The sequence below is a fragment of the Kogia breviceps genome, chromosome 3, assembly GCF_026419965.1.
Source record: "Kogia breviceps isolate mKogBre1 chromosome 3, mKogBre1 haplotype 1, whole genome shotgun sequence".
NCBI lineage: Eukaryota > Metazoa > Chordata > Mammalia > Artiodactyla > Physeteridae > Kogia > Kogia breviceps.
The window spans coordinates 158281838-158305717 of record NC_081312.1 but is presented as its reverse complement, the minus strand read 5'-3'; the positions used below and the strand labels follow the sequence as shown (position 1 = coordinate 158305717).

Here is a 23880-nt window from a genome sequence, read left to right as displayed (position 1 = left end):
AGAAGTAAAACTGTCCCTGTCTGCAGATGACATGATAGTATACATAGAGAATCCTAAAGATGCTACCAGAAAACTACTAGAGCTAATCGATGAATCTGGTAAAGTAGCAGGATACAAAATTAATGCACAGAAATCTCTTGCATTCCTATACAATAATGATGAAAAATCTGAAAGAGAAATTAAGGAAACACTCCCATTTACCACTGCAACAAAAAAAATAAAACACCTAGTAATCAACCTACCTAAGGAGACAAAACAGCTGTATGCAGAAAATGATAAGACACTGATGAAAGAAATTAAAGATGATACAAACAGATGGAGAGATATATCATGTTCTTGGATTAGAAGAATCAACATTGTGAAAATGACGCTACCACCCAAAGCAATCTATAGATTCAGTGCAATCCCTATCAAACTACCAATGGTATTTTTACAGAGTTAGAACAAAAAATTTCACAATTTGTATGGAAACACAAAAGACCCTGAATAGCCAAAGCAATCTTGAGAACGAAAAATGGAGCTGGAGGAATCAGGCTCCCAGACTTCAGACTATACTACAAAGCTACAGTAATCAAGACAGTATGGTAGTGGCACAAAAACAAAAATATAGATCAATGGAACAGGATAGAAAGCCCAGAGATAACCCCATGCACATATGGTCACCTTATCTTTGATAAAGGGGGCAAGAGTATACAATGGAGAAAAGACAGCCTCTTCAATAAGTGGTGCTGGGAAAACTGGACAGCTACATGTAAAAGAATGAAATTAGAACACTTCCTAACACCATACACAAAAATAAAAGGGATTAGAGACCTAAATGTAAGAACAGACAGTATAAAACTCTTAGAACAAAACATAGGCATAACACTCTATGACATAAATCACAGCAACAGCCTTTTTGACCCACCTCCTACAGAAATGTAATAAAAACAAAAATAAACAAATGGGACCTAGTGAAACTTAGAAGCTTTTGCACAGTAAAGGAAAACATAAAGAAGACGAAAAGACAACCCTCAGAATGGGAGAAAATAGTTGTAAACGAAGCAACTGACAAAGGATTAATCTCCAAAATATACAAGCAGCTCATGCAGCTCAATATCAAAAAAGCAAACAACCCAATCCAAAAATGGGCAGAAGGCCTAAACAGACGTTTCTCCAAAGAAGATATACAGATTGCCAACAAATACATGAAAAGATGCTCAACATCACTAATCATTAGAGAAATGCATATCAAAACGACAATGAGGTATCACCTCACACCAGTCAGAATGGCCATCATCAAAAAATCTACAAACAATAAATGCTGGTGAAAGTGCAGAGAAAAGGGAACCTTCTTGCACTGTTGGTGGGAATGTAAATTGATAAAGCCACTATGGAGAACAGTATGGAGGTTCCTTAAGAAACTAAAAATAGAACTACCATATGACACAGCAATCCCACCATTGGGCATATACCTTGAGAAAACCATAATTCAGAAAGAGTCATGTACTACAATGTTCACTGCAGCACTATTTACTATAGTTAGGACATGGAAGCAACCTAAATGTCCATCGACAGATGAATGAATAAAGATGTGGCACATATACACAATGGAATATTACTCAGCCATAAAAACAAATGAAATTAAGTTACTTGTAGTGAGGTGGATGGATCTAGAGTCTTTCATACAGAATGAAGTAAGTCAGAAAGAGAAAAACAAATACCATATGCTAACAGATATATATGGAATCTTTAAAAAAATGGTTCTGATGAACCTAGAGGCAGGACAGGAATAAAGACACAGACGTAAAAATGGACTTTAGGACACAGGGATGGGGAAGGGTAAGTTGGGACGAAGTAGAGAGTAGCACTGACATATATACACTACCAAACATACAATAGATTGCTAGTGGGAAGCAGCTGCCCTGCACAGGGAGATAAGCTTGGTGCTTTGTGACCACCTAGAGGGGTGGGATAAGGAGCATGGGAGGGAGACACAAGAGGGAGGGGATATGGGGATATAGATATGCATGTAGCTGATTCACTCTGCTATACAGCAGAAACTAACACAACACTGTAAAGCAATTATATTCCAACAAAGATGTTAAAAAAGAAAAGTGAATAAGGCATTCCACAGGAAAAAAAAAAAAGAAACATACCCACAAATGACTTAGGTATTGGAATTAGTGTAAAAGACTGTAAAATAACTCATAAGTATGTCAAAGAGTCCAAAGTAAAGTATAGGTATAATGGGTGAAGAGAAGGGAAATGTAAGGAAAGATTTGGAAATATTTTTTTTAAAAAAGCCAAATGGACACCATAGAACAGAAAAGCACAAAATCTGAGTAGGAAAGAAAAAAGAAAAAAAATTCATTGGGTGGAATCAACAACAGATTGGACACAATAAAAGAAAGGATTAGTGAATCTGAAGAAAACAGTGTAAAACAAATTATCGAACTTGAAGCACACAGAGAAAAAAAGATTTTAAAAAATGAACAAAGCCTCAATCTGTGAGGTATATCAAGCAATCTAACAAGTATAATTGGTGCCCAAAGAGAAAAGAGAGGAAACAGGATTGCAAAAACTACTGACAGAAATTTTTCCGAATTTGATTTAGAAAAAAAGTAATAAGAATAATAACCCAGGAGGAAGCACAGCTAACCCCAAGCTGGATCAATATGAAAGAAATTACACCAAGGGACATTATAGTCACAGACAAAGCACAGATAGAAAAATATATAAAAGTAGCCAGAGGAACAAATCACATTACATAAAGGGGAACAACAATAAGTATGACAACGGACTCATCATCAGAAACAATGGCTGCCAGAGACAATGGAATAGCATCTTTAAAGGGCTGAAAGAAAAACATGTCAGCCTAGAATTCTATGTTCAGCAAAATTGTTTTCAAAAATGAAGATGAAATTTAGATAAATTTCACCTAAAAGCTGAGATGACTTCTCGCCAGCATACCTACATGTAAAGAAATACTAAAAGAAATTCTCAGGCTGAAGAAAAATTGAAACCAGTCAGAAGATATATGAAGCTAGAAAATAATGAAGAGCACTGGGACTGATAAATATGTAGGTAAGTATATTTCTTTCCATAAGTATTTTAATACCAACTGTTTAAATAAGAATAAACATTGGATTTATAATATATGAAGTAAAACACAAAAACAACGGCATAAAGAACGACAGTGAGTGTGAACTCAAATAATGTTTTAGGTTTATATACTATACATGAAGTGGTATAATATTAATTCCACATAGATTGGAATAAATTAGGATATCCATTTTAATCTCTTGAACAACAACTTTAAAAATAAAAAAGATATAAAAAGGTAGAGCTCATGGTCACACCAGGGGCATCTCAGAGAAATTCCCTGCTCTGTGTCAACATGTGGAGAGAGAAGCTATGTTAGGGGTGCCTGAAGGCTGCCCTGTCCAGGGGTGGGCTTGGAGGGAGGGGCAGGAAGAGGTGAGGCTGCCTGTATGGAGAGGCTACAGCTGTGTGCAGCAGCCTTGGAGACGTGGCTGTTACAGGTTCCCTGGGTCAAGGCCAACCTCAAGCCCACACTATGTCTCCATTGCAAACCCAACCCCGTGTCACAGACAGGTTATACCTGTTGTCCAAGGACACAGAACGAGTGGATGGTGGGAATGGAACTGGTACCCAGGTCAGCCAGGGAGACTTTTCGTGGGTCTCCACTCATCAAGAGCTCCGAGGAGAACTTACACATCCCAACGTAAAAGAGCTATCCACGAAGGAGTGAGGCCAGGTGACAGTCTCCTGATCTGTTCTGCAGGACACGCCCTTGGTGGTTAATGATGGCTGGTTAAATCCCAGCCACTTCAAAGGTTTCCAAGGGAAAGGGCAGGCAGAGGGTCCTAAATAAGTGAAGCTGGGGACCCTATTTTCAAAACTCAAGAAATTCCCCAAAGACTGCGTGACCCAGAGTTCTCCACCTTGTGCTGCTCGTAGTAGAGCTGAGGGAGCTACAACCACCTCCACAAAGGCAAAGCAGCAGAGAAGGCCACAGCCCAGGAAGGCATCCCAGCATGGCCATCAGCGTGCGTGTGAGCACCTCCAAACCGAAAGCCAGTGCCCCAAGGCCACGTGGACGGTCGAGGACAATTCATGCCCCGGCCACACCTGCTCAGTGCCAGCTCAGTGATGCGCACCTACCAGGCACTGCAGAGGACTTACTGACTGACTGTCTGCCAGTCTGAGTTGTCAATCTGCCAGGCTCAGGGGGCAGGGGTGGGGGGCGAGGAAGACGTGTGACTCTTTGCTCTAAAGCCCCATCCTAACAAGAGAAGCTTGACTCACAAATGGAGAAACCAAACTACAGAGCCAGAGACGCCCAGGGTCAGGCGTGCTCCTTAAAGGGACCTGGAAGGCTGACCTCCCTCAGTAAACAAGACGAGGAGGGACACCTGGATTTGGGGAGCACTCCATGGAGCAGAGAGGGCGTGAGAGGCCATAAGTCATGGATGGACTGAGCAGAACAGAGCGGCGGGGAGAGGTTTTTGGGGTGAGGCAAATGTTACCCGCCCATCATTAAACAGGGGAGACCAGGCATCTCTGGGGGACACTATGACAAATGTCGTCTGGCTAAAGCCGAGGGACGGGGCAGGAGCAGTGGGCCAGGATGCTCGAGCGGGAGTTGGGGCCAAGGAAAGGCCTTTGTCCCAGGTGTAAACCGTAAACCCTGCTGGGAGAGTCAGAGGAAGGGCAGAATGGGCTGCAGGAGGGGACCCACGCGGCCTCTCAGGACGGCTCTGCTTGACAGCGGTGAGTCAGCAGCCAGACCCACAGGACCGCGGAGGCATTTCAGGCAAACCAGTGAGCAACACCTCCGCCTCCAGGCCCCTGGCAGCATGAGGTCAGGCCCAGGGTCCGACTCGGCCACCGAGGCCAACGGAAGTGCAACTGCTGAGACTCGCAGGAGGGACACGTCCAGTACCCCTGCCCCAGGCCCGAGCCCCCAGGCAGCACACTCCTGGGCCTTACCTCCGATTTTTGCATTGTATGCGATGCCCACGATGCAGTAAGAGTTGTTGGCTGAAGCAGCGACCTCTCCCGCACAGCGAGTACCATGTCTGAGGCAAAGGAAAAAACGAAATTAGGACTCCGCCAGCACCTTGCAGTGGGTTCAGTGCCCTGCTCAGCTCTCCTGCAAGAAGAGTCATTATCCCTAAGCCCGGGGAGGATGCTGTAGCCTTTTCCCCACATCCCTTCCCATCGCCCCCCTCCCTCTGATGGCTGCTCCGGTAGGGGCATCAAGTGGGCTTTTGCATGGCCCTGGACCATCCCGTTCCCCACCCCAGCCCTGCGCCCTGTAGGCTGGCAAGGCCTTCCCGCCGCCCTGCAGACACGATGCTCCCGCATCAGGCTGTCTCCTGCTCTGGCGCCAGGGGCCCAAGCATCCCTCCTCCCAAGCTCTGTGTCCCCGCGACTGACAACACGGTATAGATGCCTGCCTGGCTGCCGAGCTGAAGTAAGAACAAACGAGAACCTAGATCCTGTGTCCCCTTGTGTCCCCCTCCTCCCACCCCATGCTCACCTCGGGCAGCCACCCCCACCCTTTCCACGGCCATTGCAGCAGGAGCCGAGGAAGAAAGCTCGAAATGGAACACTCAGCAGCGGTGGATGGACTAGGAAGCGGCCACCTGAAAAACAGATCGCTCCCCTCGGGTAATGACCCCATTCTGCAACATGCTGCATCAGGTCAGTTCCTCCAGCAGAAGCCAAAAAATACCGGCAAGTTTAAGGAGCACATCTTTGAGAAGAGTCCACAGGGGATCAGAATCACTGATTCAACTTTAAAACTACCTTTGAAACTAGTCCAGGGCTCATGCATTAGCCCCGGGGAGGCAGCCCTCTGTCCTCTGGACCTCGTGCGCCCACAGCCAGGGCTGCTCCCAAGTCACGCAGCCCACCATCCCACTCAGCATTCAATCCTGCCCTTCATGGATCACTGTGCAGTGTCTGGATTATCCCTCCTGGCTCCCTGCACTCAGGGCTGGGAGACCAGGTGCCCTGTACCCCTGGTGTGCTGGCCGCTGAGTGGGAAGGGCACCTGGGGACATGAGGCTGGGGCCTTTGCAGGCTCCCTGGAGCGCCGTGGTCCATCGTGTTGACTGTGTCCGCCGGCTGAGCCTCCCTGCACAGCACCCTGTGGGCACCAGGATTTGAACCCCAGAATCAAATCAACCACAACTTAAAATTTTATGGGCGAAGACACACCTTGGCAAGCATCGCGTCAACAGTGGAGAAGAAAGGGACTTCCCTGGTGGCGCAGTGGTTAAGAATCGCCTTCCAATGCAGGGGACGTGGGTTCGATCCCTGGTCAGGGAACTCAGATCCCACACGCATGGCGCAACTAAGAGTTCACATGATACAACCGAGGAGCCCGCCAGCCACAACTAAGGAGCACACATGCCGCAACTAAAGGAGCTGGTGAGCCGCAGCTAAGACCCGGCACAACTAAAACAAATAAAATTAAATGAAAAAACCAAGCCAAACCAAACCAAAAAAAAAAAAAAACAGTGGAGAAGAAAGAAAGGGTTTCTGTTCTTCTCTAAATATTTTTGGAAGAATGGGAAGAGCTCGGGGCATGGGGCATGCTGACGGAGAAACGACAGGCAGGACACAGCAAACGAGCTCCAGGGCTGGGCTGGGGAAAGTGGACATCACCCCCAGGGCTGCCACCGACGGAGCCGAGTCACCTGATCTCTCCAGACCTCCTGCCTTCATTTGCAAAGTGACGATCACAAGCATCACTGACTGAACACCCTCGGTGTGTATCCCTCACCCATCACTCGGACTCCCACCCACAACCCTGGGGCATGGGGAACCTCAGGCCACGAGACATCACCCAGCCTGCACAGAGGCACAGAGCCAGGCCCAGGATCTGGGCCCTGATTTACCCAGCATCATTCACTCTCCTGCCACCTCCCTCATGAGGTCACAGACAGACTCAAAAAGGCTCGGATATTGACCCATGCACGGTGGTCTGAACACAGCCGGTCGTGGAGACCCCAAGATTTAAGGGTCACTCTTTTCAAATATTCCAACAGTGTTTCGAACAGGAACGATGCTGGTCCAACATCCATTGCTAGCTGACCAGCAGGGGTGACGCCCCTTAGGAAGGGGCTGAATCTACCGAGGCTGCCTTGTGCCTGAAGGGCTGCATGGGGCTGGCTCCTGGCTCAGCCCCAGACCCGGCCAGGCAGTCGGAGAGGTGCCTCTGGCCCGTCACAGTTCCAGGATCCCCACTGTGGGACAGCTCAACAGTGAATGCAGGGAGATGGAAAGGGAAGCAAGGAGGGGCCGGCCAAGTGACCAAGTGACATACTTATTCTCATTGCTGGCATCATAGCGTGGAGACGGGTCGTAATCGTTTCCGTTGACGTCATAGCTTGCATAGGAATCCTAAGAAATGAAACCCTCGTGACCGAAGAGAAATGGCCTGGCATATCACAGTCCTGCTTTAAATTGTTTTTACGCCTCAATTAGAAACAGAGAAAAATGCACGCGTGGTACTCCCTTACTATAACTGTAATTATATATATATATAAAATTTTGTGTGTGTGTTTATATATATATATATATATGTATGTATATATATTATGGTGGGAAATACACATAACAAAATTTACCACCCTAACCATTTTTAAGTGCACAGTTCAATGGCTTTAAGTACATTCACACTGCTGGGCAGCCATCACCACCATCAATCCACAGAACACTTTTCATCTTGCAAAACTACAACTCTGTCCCCACGAAACACTAACTCCCCATCCCCCTCCCCAGCCCCTGGCACCCAGCATCTACTTTCTGTCTATGAATTCGACTTCTCTAGGGACCTCATGTAAGTGAAAGCATACAGTGTTTGTCCTTTTGTGACCTAGATAATGTCTTCATCGATGTGGCTGATCCATGTGGTAGCATGCATCAGATAAAGGTTCATCCACGTGGCAGCAAGTGTCAGAATTTCCTTTATCTTATATTTTTAATATGTATGTTTTTGTGTATATACTTATAATCATAGTATTCGTGTAATATCCCAACCTTTTAAAACACATTATAAAAGCTCTCCAGATTGTTGACTTCAAAACTGTCATCTTTTGCAAACTAGTATGTATAGGATGGATAAGCAACAAGGTCCTTCTGTATAGCACAGGGAACTATATTCAATATCCTGTGATAAACCATAATGAGAAAAGAACATGAAAAAGAATATATATATATGCATAACTGAATCACTTTTCTGTACAGCAGAAATTAAGACAACACTGTACCCCAGGTGCCTCAGAATACTAAATACCTTTCTCACATTTACTATGTGCTGGGCTCTCTTCTTTACATTTATGAAGCCATTTAATACTCACAATTACCCGAGGAGGTAGTAGTCCTGTTACTAACCCCATTTTACAGATGGTGACACTGAGGCACAGAGAAGTCAAGTAACTTGCCCGGGGTCTCAAGAGTTAATAAGCCACAGAGCCAGGACAGGAGCCCCAGCAGTTTGGGTCCTAAGCCCACATCTTAACCCTGCCATTTCTCACGTCGCTGATGTCGATCTGATGACCACCTCCATGAACACGTTTCTGAGTTTCTCAGGACCCATTCCCAGAAGTACATGTGAATCCTCTAACGTGTGAATGAATCCCTCTGCAAACCCCTGGCTCCAGGTAGCAGGGGAGCTGGGTTCACCAGCCCACCCAGCTCGGTTTTCTGCATTGTCTGATATAGGGAGGGATAGGCACCTTATCGTTTTATAAATGTGTCCTTGTTTAATAACCTGTGCAGTTGAATGTCTCTGCATGCCAGTTGCCAGTTTTAAGGCTTGACTTACATAGTTTGGGGCCAGGTCGGGGTGATTCCGCTCTATGCCATCATCCAGGATGGTGACCACCACGTTTTTTCCCGTGTAGCCCCGCTTCCACGCCGCCTGGACATTCATTTCTGATCGGCAGCGACTGTTCTTGTCGCCACAATGCTGCAGGCACAGAAGACACAAAGCACCCCCAGCACAGACACACCTGACACAGACCCGTAAACCCAGCAGAGGTGCTCCTATGCTCATAAGGGAATACGGAGAAAATGCTTTCCCGTGCCTGATAGAGCAGGACTCTCTTTCTACCACCCATTTCTGGGAAGGGTCCACGTGGAGGCTCTACTGCTTTTTCTGCCCCGGCAATCTGTCCATCACTTTCCCAGGACACCCACCACCCTTCAGGGGCTCTGTTCACTACTCACCATCGCTCCCCTGCTCAAAGAGCCCCTCCCCTTGGACTTTCACATAATTTCAAAAACTTCACAAGAAAGCTTGCACATCACAGCATTAAAAGAGGAGTTTTACACTCAGATGAAGTGTGTCTGTTTGGAGCTGTCATGAGAATTTAGCTTTGTTGGGGGAAACTGACCCGCCTCAGAAACACAGCACTGCAAATGCCCCAGGACAGAGAGGCCCACGCCCTACTCACCATATACCACATGTTGGACCAAATGGGGTCGTTGAAATAAAGGGCCTGAGGGTCACTTCGCACCTGTCTCTTCACCCTGCGTTTAACTTCTTGTTGTTGGAGCCATTTCACCTACCAGGGGAGAAATGCAGTTACTTTTTGTTTTAAAAACTATCTCCTGGTTTCACGTGGCCTCCTCGTAGGTGCTCCAGCTGTCCTTTTCCATGAATATCTGTGTCTATTAGATGTCTTGGATGGTAAATTCCAAGGAGCACTTCAAGTGACCATATTTGAAAGATAAGAACTAGTCTGGGTCTGCAGGGGAGGGAATAGGACCACTCATAGAGTTTGAAATGATTCTACTAAAAAAAAAAGACCTTGTGAAGTTGCCAATAGATTCTCTGGTGACCCTTGTCCCTAATTAAAAGGAAATACATGCAAGGGTATGAAAAGAGTGAAGAGAGGGGAGAAACCGGTCAAATGGTGATCAGGAGTTGGAAGTAAAATGTTTTACAGGGAGGATACGGCTAATTATGATAATCCATATTGTTGGCATTTTTAGCTGCTTCTGCAAACATGGTACCAAAACATGTACGGAAAAAAACATAGAAAGGGATACAGCAAACTATTAATAGCAGCAATTCCTTGATGGTGACACTATTATTCAACTAAAATTTTAAAATTATTTTAAGGGTTTTATAAACTTCTTTCAATCGGCATGATCTGCCTTCACCACCAAGGAAAAAAGCTTGAGAGGCAGGATAAATGTTATTTAAGAGCAGGAATCCAGGAGCCTGGCTGCCTGGATTCAAAAGCCAGTCCCACACTCACCAGCTGTGTGATTCAGAGCAGTCAGTTAGGCTCCCTGGCCTCATCTGTATGATGGGCATCATGTGGCTTGTCATGAGGGAGCACTAGCATATAAACTGGCATATAAAGCATGCACATCACTGCTTGGTACATGGCTGTAATTATCCTCACATGTGTGTATGTGTGTGTGTAAGAGTTTTTCAAGGTGGAAGAGTTTTTTCACTTTTATTTATTTACCTATTTATTTTAAAATTTATTTATTTATTGGCTGTGTTGGGTCTTCGTTGCTGCACTCGGGCTTTCTCTAGTTGCAGCGAGCAGGGGCTACTCTTTGTTTCGGTGCATGGGCTTCTCATTGCGGTGGCTTCTCTTGTTGCGAAGCACGGGCTCTAGGCGTGCGGGCTTCAGTAGTTGTGGCACATGGACTCAGTAGTTGTGGCTCACGGGCTCTAGAGCGCAGGCTCAGTAGCTGTGGTACATGGGCTTAGTTGCTCCACAGCATGTGGGATCTTCCCAGACCAGGGCTCGAACCTGTGTCCCCTGCGTTGGCAGGCGGATTCTTAACCACTGCGCCACCAGGGAAGTCTGAGTTTTTTCACTTTTAAAAGATGTGGGACCTGAATCCCCGTGCCCTGAACCGAAACATTTTCTTGGTCCTGCTGCTATGGGCCCCCTGATTCAGTACACCTCCCACTGGGGCTCAGCTCTGCACAGGGGGCTGAGATGGGCAGGATGGGGGCACCAGGCCCTGCTCTCAGAAGTTTGTGCTCCAGTCAGGGGCTCCCACCACACAGCGCAGGGTGTGATGCAGGCTCCAAGAAGGCAACAGGTGGCCCAGGGCAGAGAAAGTGAAGCAGAGGAGGAGGAGGAGGAGGAGGATGGAGCCTCCGAGAGGGTGATGATGGGGGACCCTGGATGACCTGGAGGCCAGGGCAAGGCTGGTGACCCCAGGGGAATGAAGGCACAAAGTCCAACGGTCAAGCTGCTCCCCTCAGACCCGCTCAGCCTCGACCTCCCCACATGGTCCTGAGGGAGGATAGGACAGCCTCATTCACATCTAAGGGTGACGACTGATCTCAAGGCATTGTTGGTCACCAGGACAAAATGCTTAGAAAGAAATATCACAGCCTGTCCCCCCACCAATGTGACTTGTCTACAAAACACCAGTAGATCAGCTTCCTGAGAAATGCCGCGAAGAGCTCACAAATGATTTGGATTAGGCGCTAAAACAAGCCCAGGCCCAAGTCCTGGATCATTTATAGTTGCCACTGAGAGACACTTCCATGGAAAATAAAACTGTACAGTAAGATATTTTGCTCATAACACCCGCTGATGGCATTTTGCAACTTCCTCATATATTACTGCCTGAACCAGAAAGCTTTTACTCAGTATAAAAAACCTAAGAATGTATTTCCTAACCTGCTAGGCAACCGGTTGTAAAGTACGGTGGTAGGCAAGCCACTGACAGCCCCAAGCTCCCGGGATGCTCCCGTCCACCTTGCCTGGCTGACTCACTACCCATCTTACCAGCACCAGCACCTTCCAACTGTGGTGCCCACCGGGCTTTACTTCCTGTCACAGAGGAGGTGAACCCTCCTCTTCCCAGCCTGAGTGGGTGACTCCCCTGAATCAGGCAGGTGACATGGGAAAGCACGTTGCCAGAAGTCACAAAACAATCCCCTAGTGGGATAAAAGAGTGAGGGCACCTGGTCTCCAATCGTTCCTGGGCTCTGGGTAAGAACCCAACTTAACACACAGTTCTGAGGGTGGGCTGTGATGGCCCAGAGCCCGTGGCAGAGCTGGAGGCTCTCCTTGTGGTTTGGTCCCGGGGCAGCCCTCTCCCCTGAGACAGGTCATTGTAAGACTCTGAGAGACAGCCAGGCACTGTAGGCCAATGGAACTGGATATAACAAATTACTTGCCAGGTCTGTGGAGATGGATTCACAGGTGACCTCCCAGTCACAGAGGCTGACGCAGCCAGCAGTCACTTGGTCAGAGCCTGCTCCCCATCTCCTCTCTCCAGGCTCCAGCCACTGCCTTGCTTCTCACCCAACTCCAGTAAAGGGCGGGGGCTCCTGGATCCCATCATCCTGGCATTTTCCAGATTTGCCCTGATTTCTCTGGAGAGCACGGCCCCCATGGTCCCTTATTCGCTCACCAAAGCTGCACTGAGTCTCACTGTGTGTCCGGCGCTAGGTTCTGGGAACATGAGTATGAGTGTAAATAGCTGTGGTTCCCATCCAGGACCAAGGCCCCCTCCCAGCCTCCAGCTCAGACCCAGAGCTCTGCTTCAGGGGCCCCTCAGGTTGGAACCCAGAGCCAGCTGGCCTCTCCGGGAAGGTCAGGGGTGCTAAGGACCCAAATCCAAGTGCCTGAAACTTTAGCTTTCCCAAGGGGTACCCTCATCATGAACAGTGATGCTCTTTATGACAAAGGAACACACAGTTCAGGATCGCTAAGGTCGTTTCACTCGTGGAATTGATTCTTCCGCAGAGCTCGCAAACAAACGGTGAGCTGGAACTGACCAATCACAAGGAGTGAAATTGAAACTGTGATTTAAAAACGTCCAACAAACAAAAGTCCAGGACCACATGGCTTCACAGGCGAATTCTATCATTTAGAGAAGAGTTAACACCTATCCTTCTGAAGCTATTCCAAAAAATTGCAGAGGAAGGAATACAAGCGGTGAGCTGGTGGTGATGGGGAGAGTTGGGCTGGGAGGGGGCCTGACTGTGATGGTCTTCCGGTGATTATCTCCATGAGGAAAAGCAACCTGAGATGCTCAGAAGAATTGGCAGTACTCCTCCTCCCCTAAGAGGGCTAGTGCAAAAAGGAAAGTCGTCATATCTTGCTGGCAGTCTGCCCGGCTGTCACCTTACACTGTAGCTTCGCTCGTGCTCTGCTCATCAGATCCCTCAGAACTCCCAGAGGAGGTGTTCAGACCTTCTCTTGGTGAAAAAGGCAGGGGACAGACAGCGGTACACACTGTCTGCCTTTCAAGGCCATAGGAATATACTTGGAAGGTAAGTCCTAAACCCAGGTAAGCCTGCAAATGAGTGGGCCTGGGGCACATTAAAATACACATTGCGACTAAGCGTGCGTGGTAAGAGCTGAGCTCTTACGGTGGGTCCCCAGCCTACTTAGGAAGAGAACCGATCACTCTGCAAAGCCTTCAGATCACTGGAGTGAAGGAAGGGGAAATATCGCTGAGAAGAAAGGCCCTGCTCATTCCACATCACTCTCTTTAGGTTTCGCAGAGAGTTGACGGGTGGCCTCCCAAAAGGTACATTCACCCAGAACCAGTGAATGTGGCCTCACTTGGGAAAAGGGTCTTTGCACATGTAATTAAGTTAAGGCTCTGGCGATGTGGTCATGCTGTGCCCTAAATCCAATGACAAGTGTCCTTACAAAGGACAGGCAAAGGGAGGTTGAGACACAGGAGGAGGAGGCCTTGTGAAGACAGATTCCACAAGCTGAGGAGCATCTGGAACCACCAGGAGCTGGAAGAGGCAAGGAAGGATGCTCCCTGAGAGCCCTCAGAGGGACCACTGCCCTGCTGACACCTTAGCTTCAGACTTGTGGACTCCAGACTGTGAGACAACACATTTCTGTTGTTTTAAGCCACCCAGTTGTTGGTCATTTGTCACAGCCGCCCTGGGAGACTGATGCAGGTTTAAATCACAGCCTTGATCAGGGTTGAGATTTTAAATGTTTGAGAATCCGTGAGGCTGTCCTGCTAAACGGAGGATCCGGAGGCCCCCAGAGGATGGGCTGAAGCTGCAGGAAAAGCACTGGGGCGGGGGTGGGACTCAAGGCAGCAGCTCTTACCCCAAATTTTATTTTTAAAAATTATTTCGTGCAGGATCTTCGTTGTGACATGTGGGATCTTTTTAGTTGCAGCATGTGAACTCTTAGTTGCGGCTTGTGGGATCTAGTTCCCTGGCCAGGGATCAAACCTGGGCCCCCTGCATTGGGAACGTGTAGTCTTAGCCACTGGACCACCAGGGAAGTCCCCCAAGTATCTGAAAAACCAGAACAGAATGGCCGTCCCGGTGTACCCAGCAGTGCCAGCTTTGGCTGGCAGCGTCACCCACACAAGCCTGCAGCCCCCACCCTAACGGCTCTCCCCTGCATATCCCAGGGCCCTGGACACCTCTCCCCACCGTCCTCTCAAACTAAAGCTACCCCAAAGTGGGTCCTGCCCCCTCTACCCAGGTCCCTCTCACCCTCCTGATTCTCCTAACTCATCAGCACTAAAGCCCACCTGTCCCCCAAGTCAGAACAAAGCTGGGATCCTCTCCAACACAAGTGTCACACATTCCATCTCCTCAAGGGGTCATGAGCCCATCCCCAAGGTTCACCATGGCAACGATCCCCTGGCATCTGGACGGTCACGTGACCACTGGGGTGTCCCTGCCCCATGACCGATGCACGATGCGGTCTGACCCCCAACCAGGGCCCCCTCCAGCCACGCCTCTTGTCCCCCCCCCCTTCGCAGCCACCCGCCCGCAGGCCTGACTCTCACAGTGCCCCTTCACTGGGCCAACTTGTGTTCCACTTTAACCCTCCCCACCCTGGCATCTTTCACTGACACCCAGGGAGGCCAGGGTGGCCCCCTAGGCTCCTGTGCCCCCACAGGTGTGTGCGTGGTGACGCTGCCTCCACCCCAGGACACGGACATCATCTGTTCAGAAGCCCACTTTACCCCAGAGGGAGGGATGCGTCTCAGTCACGCTTGTTTCTCCAGCTCTCAGCCAACACCTGCCTGTAACAGGAACCTGCTCGGCAAAGATCTGCTGGACTAAAGTCCTGTCCTCTATCTTCCTGAAAAGACAAACTGAAAGCTGACGCTGCAAAGTTAGGTGTGTCTCTGCCAGGGGCGAAGGGCTTCCCTGACCTGACTTGTCTGGCACGGACCGCAGCTGTGATCGGATGTGTCCAGGGTTGGTGTGACTACCCCCTGCTCCCCACTGGCCTGTGCGGACCACGTGGTCTGTGTTTCACTCACCACCATACTTCCGTGCGCCAGGCGATGCATGGCATACAGTAGGAGTTCACTAAATGCTCCCTGAACGAAGGGATGAAGTTAAATGAATACACCTCAGATATCAAATACGTTATAACCACAGTCAGACTTTCAGAAACACTTTGGAGTAGACAGTGCAACTGGGACTTCATGACCCCCAGGGGATCTGTGCGGACTTTCTGGGGGAAGATCAGTGATTTTGGACAAGAGCAAGGTTTGCCACCTGCAACCCCAGCTCAACACAGAGTCTCTCTTCTGGGCAAACCTCTATGAACCTGTATAAAGTGTCTTGACTTCTTCAAAGTCATATTTTGAAGGTGGGACTTCACTCTGACCCTCTTCCTTCTATCCATTTTCTGTATGTTTCCCGTGAAACATTCTTGTCGCGAAGACTTTATCATCTTCTCATGATGAGGTGAAGAGCAATGCTTTCTTTTGGAGGCAACGCTTCCTCCAGCTTTCTTCTTGAGAAGTCAAATTAAAATTCAGTATCTGTTGAATGTTGCTCTGTAGATAAGAGGAGGTAAACTTAAAAGATGCTACAGGGACTTCCCTGGTGGTGCAGTTGGATAAGACTCTGCGCTCCCAGTGCAGGGGGCCCAGGTTCAATCCCTGACCAGGGAACTGGATTCAATTTGCATGCTGCAACTAAGAGTTTGCATGCCACAACTAAGGAGCCCTGGAGCCTCAACTAAGGAGCCCACTTGCCGCAACTAAGAGCCGGTGTAACCAAATAAATAAATAAATATTTTTTTAAAAAAAGAATGTTAAAAAACTATTCCCTTAAAAAACTTTATTTTTTTTTTTTTTTTTTTTTCAGTAAGCGGGCCTCTCACTGCTGTGGCCTCTCCTGTTGCGGAGCACAGGCTCCGGACATGCAGGCTCAGCGGCCATGGCTCATGGGCCCAGCCGCTCCGCGGCACGTGGGATCCTCCCAGACCGGGGCACAAACCTGTGTCCCCTGCATCGGCAGGCGGACTCTCAACCACTGTGCCACCAGGGAAGCCCAAAAAACTTTATGTTTAAAAAAAAAAAAGATGCTTAGAAAGAAGTCATGTAAACGAGCAGGATTCCAATCAGCACTGCCGGTTCCTTGGAAGATGTCAGAGGCCAGACCCCCAAGTGTCCAGGGGCCCCCAGATCCTCAGGCCTCTTCCAGGAGAGAACAGTGCAGCGGGAGCATGGGGGAAGGTCAACCTCCGACCCCGTCCTCTGTGCCTCAGCCTCCAGCTGAGGGAGGGGCCGAACCAGCCCATTTCTGTGACCCCTGCACTCAGCAGCCTGGACCCTTACATCTCAAGTCCCGTCAACACCGACTGCTCTCAACACCTGTCCCGACACGTGTTGGGTCAACTTTCCACCAGCTGAAGAGCATTGAGAAGTTAACTTGCCAAGTGAGGATTCAAAGAAATGAAAATAATCCTCCCTGGCAAGTGCGCATCACCTTACAGTTTGCAAGGTGGTCCTTCTCTCAGGACAGGCAATGGTTCAGGCACGTAGGAGCTGAGTGGTAGCCAAGCTGGGGACTTCCCGCCTGGGGCCCAGAGATCCTAGAGGATGGAAGGGCAGGCTTATGTCTTAGGAACCCCCAGAAGCTGTATGCAGAGCAGCGTGGACATGAGCACATGACTTCTTTTCTCCTCTGGAGAGAGAGAATGTCCACAACTTCCATCAGCTTTGCAGAGGGGCCTGTGATTCCGACATGGTTAAGAAGCATGGGACTCAGCCGGGCTCGTGGAGGTGGCAAGTGGATTGGGGTTCGACTCCATACAAGGATTGATACTCCCACACTTATCTTCCTGGGGCACAGGGCACCAGCCCCACAAGTGAGTGATGGTTAAACAGCCTTGTTAGATCATGTCTCTGGGAGGTGCTCGAGGCCTCCTGAGGGTACCACCTGGGCTGGGGAGGAGATGCCGGGTTGCTATGGAAATCCATGAGCCAGGGCAGTAGAAGAGGCAGAGGAGAAGGAAGACGAATCAAAAAGCTAAAAGCTGTTCTAACTCAGCCTAGAAGACCTCCCCCTCCTCCTCCCACATCACAGAGGCAAGCGGGGACCCAGGCCTGTCCCCTCTTCCTCAACAGGCCACTTCTCGAATTCGTTCCATCCAAGCTGAACTACACGGGCCAAAAGGTGACCACTTACTGCTGGTGAGAGCCGGCACACCACTCCTCCTGTTAATACTGGGAAACATGAACGGACTTTGGGAAATCAGGGCTCTGACGGGAAGCACCCCATCCCCCTAAGGATCACCTGCCTCCACCCACACAGGACGGACAGGTGGCCGAAGGAGCCCTGCTCCCCACCAGACGCTGGTCAGCACACTGCCTGCTGGCCCCATGTCGGTAGTTCTGCAGCCTGATGAATTCAAGCCCTCTTCAGGGTTTTTGTCACAATTTAACCAAGGCCACAAGATACTTCTAAAGCCCTTTAGGTAAAAAGAAATGGATGAGCAAATGGTAACAGATACAATTTGCTACCTGAACCTACTCCCTGAAAACTGAGATCTGTTTCAATAAACACTGACTAAGGGTCTGTCTGCTATTTACTGGGCAGCCTGACGGACCTGGAATGAAAGCAGGTGAGGGCGGCCGTGGCCCTAGAGAACGGGACACCCCCCAGCACAAGGCGGGCTGTGTACGTCTCACCCTGAGCTCCCCGGCCCCCCATCCCCCTGCCTCTTGCAGCTCCTGCCTGGCCTCACGCTCCAGGCCTCCTGGAACCACCTGCAGTTCCCACCAGCCGTGTCCCTGGTCCCTGTCATTACTGGATCCCCAGCAAGTGAAACCCCTCCTCGCTCCCACCTGGGCCTGCTGTCCTGGCGCTGTCTCCAAGGCGGTCAGGAAACAGACGTTACAGGAACAAAGTGGGGGCCCGAGAGCCGATGGATGGGCTCCTTACTGCCCTCACGGTGCGGGGAACCTCAAGGAGGGGGACGCCCACGTGACCACTAAACCCTTTAAGACGGTGCATCCCCTGCAGCAGCGGGCAGCTGCAAACACGGCCAGACACACTCTGGCCCTATCACTTCCGTGCTGGGACAAGATCTGAACAGCCACGACCCCTCTGCTCCTGGAGTCCCTGGGGCAGGCAGATGCTGAGGGGACCTCGCAGACCCAGAGCGCTGACATCCAACCGCTAGGAGCAGCCTCTGAGCCAGCTCCCGGTGGCAGGGATGCACAGGCCGAGACCAGAGAGAGACACAGGGGTAGCCAGTATGTGCAAAGGCTGCGCAGGGGGAAAGGGCAAATGTCATCCGATGAGGATCTTAAAGGCCAGCGTGGCGGGGGTCCAGGGGCCACAGGGAGGCCAGACCAAGGGGGACCTGGGCAGGACATTCCCAGGGGCGGTGGCACCATGACAGGCATGTTTCATAGGCTCCCTCGGGACAGTGGAGAGCAGAGTGGTGTTAGGCAAGGATGCCCACAGCTGGCCGGTGAGAGGGGCCGTGCAACATTCAGGTGCCAGAGGACAGGCCTGGGGCACGGGCTGCATGGGTGGTGGACGGAGGGTGGGGGAACGGGCATGGGGGAGGGGGCGGCTTCTCTGTGAGACAGAGGTGCAGTCAGGGACGGTCACTCGGCTTTGGGATGCGGTGACTTTGAGACATCTTGGAGGCATCTAAGTGGAAGCATCAAGCCTGCCGGTGAAACCATAAAGCACCATCTTTTAAAGCCTATTTGAAAATTCTAACTGCTTACCAGCTGGTAGCGTCCACTTCACTAGACCCAGCAGGGCTGTGCTGAAACGTGAAGAGACAGCTGAAGCCCTGCTGTACCCACGTGGGTGAACCTGTCAGGCCCCGTGTGGCAGCCCACCCTCCCCCCAGCCCATCTCGCAGTTCATCAACCCCCAGATCAATGTGGTCACTTCCTGTCTATGTGCTGCTATTTGCCAGGAACTTTTTGTTTGTTTGCACTCCAAATGGCTCTAGCACACAAAACTGTCAGATAAAATTCCCTCTGTGGTTAATGGAAAGATCTGCTTAAACGTTGCATCACCGCTGGAAAAAAAAAAAAAAAAACTGAGCTCTGATTAGACTCTGGGGCAAAGTCCCATCCTACAAAACAGAATGCCCACTCCGGCCCTGGAAATCATTTTCCAGCTCCTGAGCATTGAAGGACTGAAACAAAGCATCAACCCGAAGCCTCCCACCACCCCAGAAGGAGCCACCGAGGGCCCCCCTAATAACATCTTTATCCTCCCATTTCCGTCATCCATCTGGCTGAGCACGCAAGGGAAGGGCTGAACCAGAGTAATCATTCTAAAATGTAAGGGTTGGAAGATGCAGCAGCAATGTCGAACTATAAGCCAGCTTGGAACGTAATCAGAACAAGTAATTTTTTAAAAATTTGGGAGCCCTTACAGCTATTGGCTGGTGGTTCAGTAACATCCGCCCTTCTCCCAACTTTTGGCAAAAGAACAAGTTAAAAACAAATGCCCTCAGCTGGCTTAAATGACAGCCCTTGGAAAAACCCAGTGACTGATACTGCACCCTGAGAACAGTTGGGCTGTTCTCCCAAGGAGAGGGCTGGTCCACAAACCCCTTCCAGCAAAATGGCCCTTTCCAAAGGTGGTTAAAAACATCAAGTAAAGGTGATTAAGAATGGAAGGAAAACAACCGCAGGATGCTGGTACGAGATCGGAGCAAAGAGATGTTTAAGAAATGTGTGTGCACGTGTGGCTGAAGTCTTAAATCTTCCCTCCTGCTCGTGTGTTGCTTCCGTTTTGTTCATCAAATGTACACTCTATCAGCTTTCATGCGAAGTAAGAGTGGGTTGTAAATTCCATCACTTATCAAAGCAATTTTATACAATAGGGACTGGAGCTAATTAAAATAAAATACCATCTGCATTCCATTGAGCTTTATCCTAAGCCCTATAACATTCATCTCCAGTTTGGTCATTCAAACACGATGGCAACTGCATTCCAATGACTCTGAATAATATTAAATCATCTTTTCCCTTTCTCAATCATATTAATTACACAACTCTCCAATCGAGAAGGTGACACAAAAACGCTTTGCTAATGTGGGAAAATAATCCTGGTGCTCCAGGACAAGGTAACACTAAACACTTTTGTAAAATAGCTAATCCTACCCATATTTCACCGGAATGACTAGGTACAGTAAATATTAGAGTGACAGCTAATTGATTTGGTTTGCATTAAAACTAGACTGATTTAAACAGAGGCATTTCAGTTACAATTCTGAATTTGTATTCGGAATTGGGTTCGGATGTCTATGTGCGTTCCCTGGGGCTAAGCATTTAATTAGAACTGTAGGAAACAATCAGCCAATCACGTGGGAGTCGAAGGCGGTGCTGGAATGTGAGGGCTGTTTACCTTTTCTCTCTTTCCTCTTTATTGGCAGGATGGTCTGATAGCGGCCCTGCCAGGAGCTTATTAAGAAGCTCTGTACAAAAGGGATGTTTATTTGAAAAACTTAACTGCCATAGCCTTTGGAAGTCTCTCCTTCCTTCTCTTTCCTTTAAGAACACAGCTGATGACCGGAATACCCTGCCCTCAGACCCAGACTGAATGCAGTACTTTGAACCCACCCACAATGCCCAAGCCCATCATCTCAGATGCCTTGGAGGAGGCTGGCTGGGGCCCGCCTGGAATTCTCCTCAGCCTCCTGTCGTCTGAAGCTCGGGCTGCAGTGTCCTGCTCCGCTGGTGTTGACAGAGCGGAGACCCACTGCCCGGGCATCTCTGCATCCCCTGGGGCACAGGGCCTCACACCCAGCAGGTGCATAATTAATATTTTTGGAAGGAAGGATGGAGGAGTTGAGTTGAATACCTTTAAGAGTTTTAAAATTTAGTCACTAAAAACGAGTGGGGGCCCCCTAAAACACAGATTACATCTAACTAATAGAAATAGTTCTAACAATTGAGAAGCAGCTTCATTCTCCAAAATCCCTCAGGCAATGAGACAGGCTGGGACCTGGGACCCTTTGCTGCAGTGCTTGCACCTGGACAAACGTCTCCTCAAGCAACAAAATACAAAGAAACTATAAGGGACTAAAAAAATAACTGCATGCATGCACACTTGGGACAATTTATGGACTGCAAGATACAAAAAGACCAAAAACCCAACTGCCACTTCTGAAGAGTCGGGAGCAAAAGCAAGGGGTCAGAAGCAAAAGCAGGGTACTGCGCATGACCCCTGCACTCACCACCACCTAAGCCACCCCTCTGGCCCGAATTCTGGACACACCCCCTACCCTCACCCCATATAAGGAACAGGCTCAGCCCCCATCAGGGAGCTAGCAAGGGCACCTGTTGTTTGTTCCCGCTCCCCTCTGCTGCAGTGGGGCCCCAATAAAGCCTTGCCTGAATTTCTTGTCTGGCCTTTTATCAATTTCTTTTGATTAAGGAGGCTAAGAACTCCGGTCAGTGACACAAAGGGGACCAAGAAACCCACTGTCCCATCCTCTTCTCATTGCACATCTCTACGGGGCTGGTGGGGGCAGGGGCTCCCCCATGCAAACAGAGAGCCCCTCGCTGTGACTCTGTCTGTGGGAACAATAACTCCAAAGACTTCAGACAGAGAACAAGTATGCTGTCCTCACAAGACAGATCACTGCTTGCTTAAGAGAAACTGTGGAGGGCACTGCAGCAACTCCCTTTCTAGCTTAGAAAAGTCTCCGCACTCTGACAGGTGACTGGCCACTACGAACCTCAGCCCCCCACCCTGCCTCCCCCAACCCTGCAGCCGCATAGAACCCACATGCCTTTGGTGACAGGGCTGGGCACTCTGCACCCAGCTCTACGGGGATTCGGGTCTGCTCGCCCTTCTTCAGTGGCCCCATCCTGTGGGAATGAGCTACTACCACCTGGCTTTAAAATACACCAGCCCTGGGCTTCCCTGGTGGCGCAGTGGTTGAGAGTCCGCCTGCCGATGCAGGGGACACGGGTTCGTGCCCTGGTCTGGGAAGATCCCACATGCCGCGGAGCGGCTGGGCCCGTGAGCCATGGCCGCTGAGCCTGCGCGTCCGGAGCCTGTGCTCCGCAACGGGAGAGGCCACAACAGTGAGAGGCCCGCGTACCGCAAAAAAAAAAAAAAAAAAAAAAAAAAATACACCAGCCCCTTTGAAAAGCGTTCCCTCAAGCTCCATGGCATGAACACACACGAGTATAAACAGAGCCCCAAATGGTCAGGTGGGAGGATGCATGTAAGGTGCCTGAGCCCATACTAATCCCTTCATAAATATTAAATTCCTGGGATTTCCCTGGTGGTCCAGTGGGTAAGACCCCGTGCTCCCAATGCAGGGGCCCCGGGTTCGATCCCTGGTCAGGGAACTAGATCCTGCATGCATGCCTAAACTAAGAGTTTGCATGCCGGAAGTAAGAGTCGCATGCTGCAAATAAGAAGTCCATATGATGCAACTAAAAGATCCAGCATGCTGCAACTAAGACCTGATGCAGCATGCATCCATGCATGCATAAATAATTTTAAAAAACAAACAAACAAAACAAAAACATTAAATTCCTTTCCCTGCTATGGAGGAAGAATGGGATTAGCACAATATTTGCTATCTATCTCCTTCAGTCTGTCCACCCACCCACACTTCCATCCATCCATCCTTCTACCCACCTATAAAATGAATTCAGAACCATACACTACATATCTACCTTGTCAGAGCCCAACTGCACGAATTAGTTTCACAGGGACCACTTCCTCATGTTCTTGAAACCAGACCACCACAAGGTCATGTCCTGGAGAAATGTTTTAGGTGCAGTTCTCAGGGATACACCATCTCTCCCACTACCCCCAGCTCCGCCAACACAAAAGTATTCACAATTATCAGTGGGGTGGCTTGGGACAACACCAAGGCCAATTTCCCCAAGGAAACTTTATTATCCACGTTCTCTGGGGATCACTGAAGGAGTGCCACGTGCCAGCTTGGGAGCCCAAGTGAACACTTCACACATTGCTTTTAAGAGAAGGTGATTTCCATGTTCTAAAACTACAATTTACCAATGGCCTCATTTCTTTGTTGGGGCTGCTACTGCTTCTCACTTGAACTTCACTGTCCCTCATAGCACTCAATGCCCTGTGACATATCACATATTCTTCTACAGACTGTCAGCCCCACCATCCACTCTGACAGCCCTGCTGTGGATAAAGCGTGACACGCAGCAGGTATTCCAAAATCACCTGGTGAATGAATGAAGTCATCAAAGGCTCACTTGACCATCTGATATTTTTAATCTTACCAAGTATCTGTTGATTGATATTTGTCAAATATTAATCTAAAATCTATGCAGAAAGAAAGTATAATTAACCACCCAATAAATATGAACTATACTAAAAATGTCAGCCTCTTTTCAAATTACATTTGTTTTCATCTCAGAGATCACAGGAATTTTTAAGGAAAAAAGTTATATTTACTGCCCAGGTTTTTAGGTTCACGGTAACCATTAAGATATGTGTTATGACAATCACAAAAACATCCACTTGTCCAAATTCTAATTTCATTATTAAAATGCTAGCTTGAATTGCATAGCCTTTATGGGTATGATTCACATATTTATCTCCTCTGACTACTGTGTATTTTGTTGATTTTTAAAGATTTAAAATATTAG

General features: G+C 49.0%; 1 protein-coding gene across 3 annotated transcripts in view; it reads right to left on the bottom strand.

Annotated features, from left to right (window-relative positions):
* PCSK6 (proprotein convertase subtilisin/kexin type 6) overlaps positions 1-23880 on the bottom strand; it is a 196041-nt gene that overhangs the window by 123477 nt on the left and 48684 nt on the right. For all 3 annotated transcript variants that reach the window (XM_067030118.1, XM_067030119.1, XM_067030120.1), the window contains exons 3-6: positions 9477-9587; positions 8846-8989; positions 7343-7419; positions 4996-5084 (exon numbers count right to left, since the gene is read on the bottom strand). In XM_067030118.1, coding sequence (XP_066886219.1) covers positions 4996-5084; positions 7343-7419; positions 8846-8989; positions 9477-9587 — 421 coding nt within the window. The remainder of the gene's footprint in view (positions 1-4995; positions 5085-7342; positions 7420-8845; positions 8990-9476; positions 9588-23880) is intronic.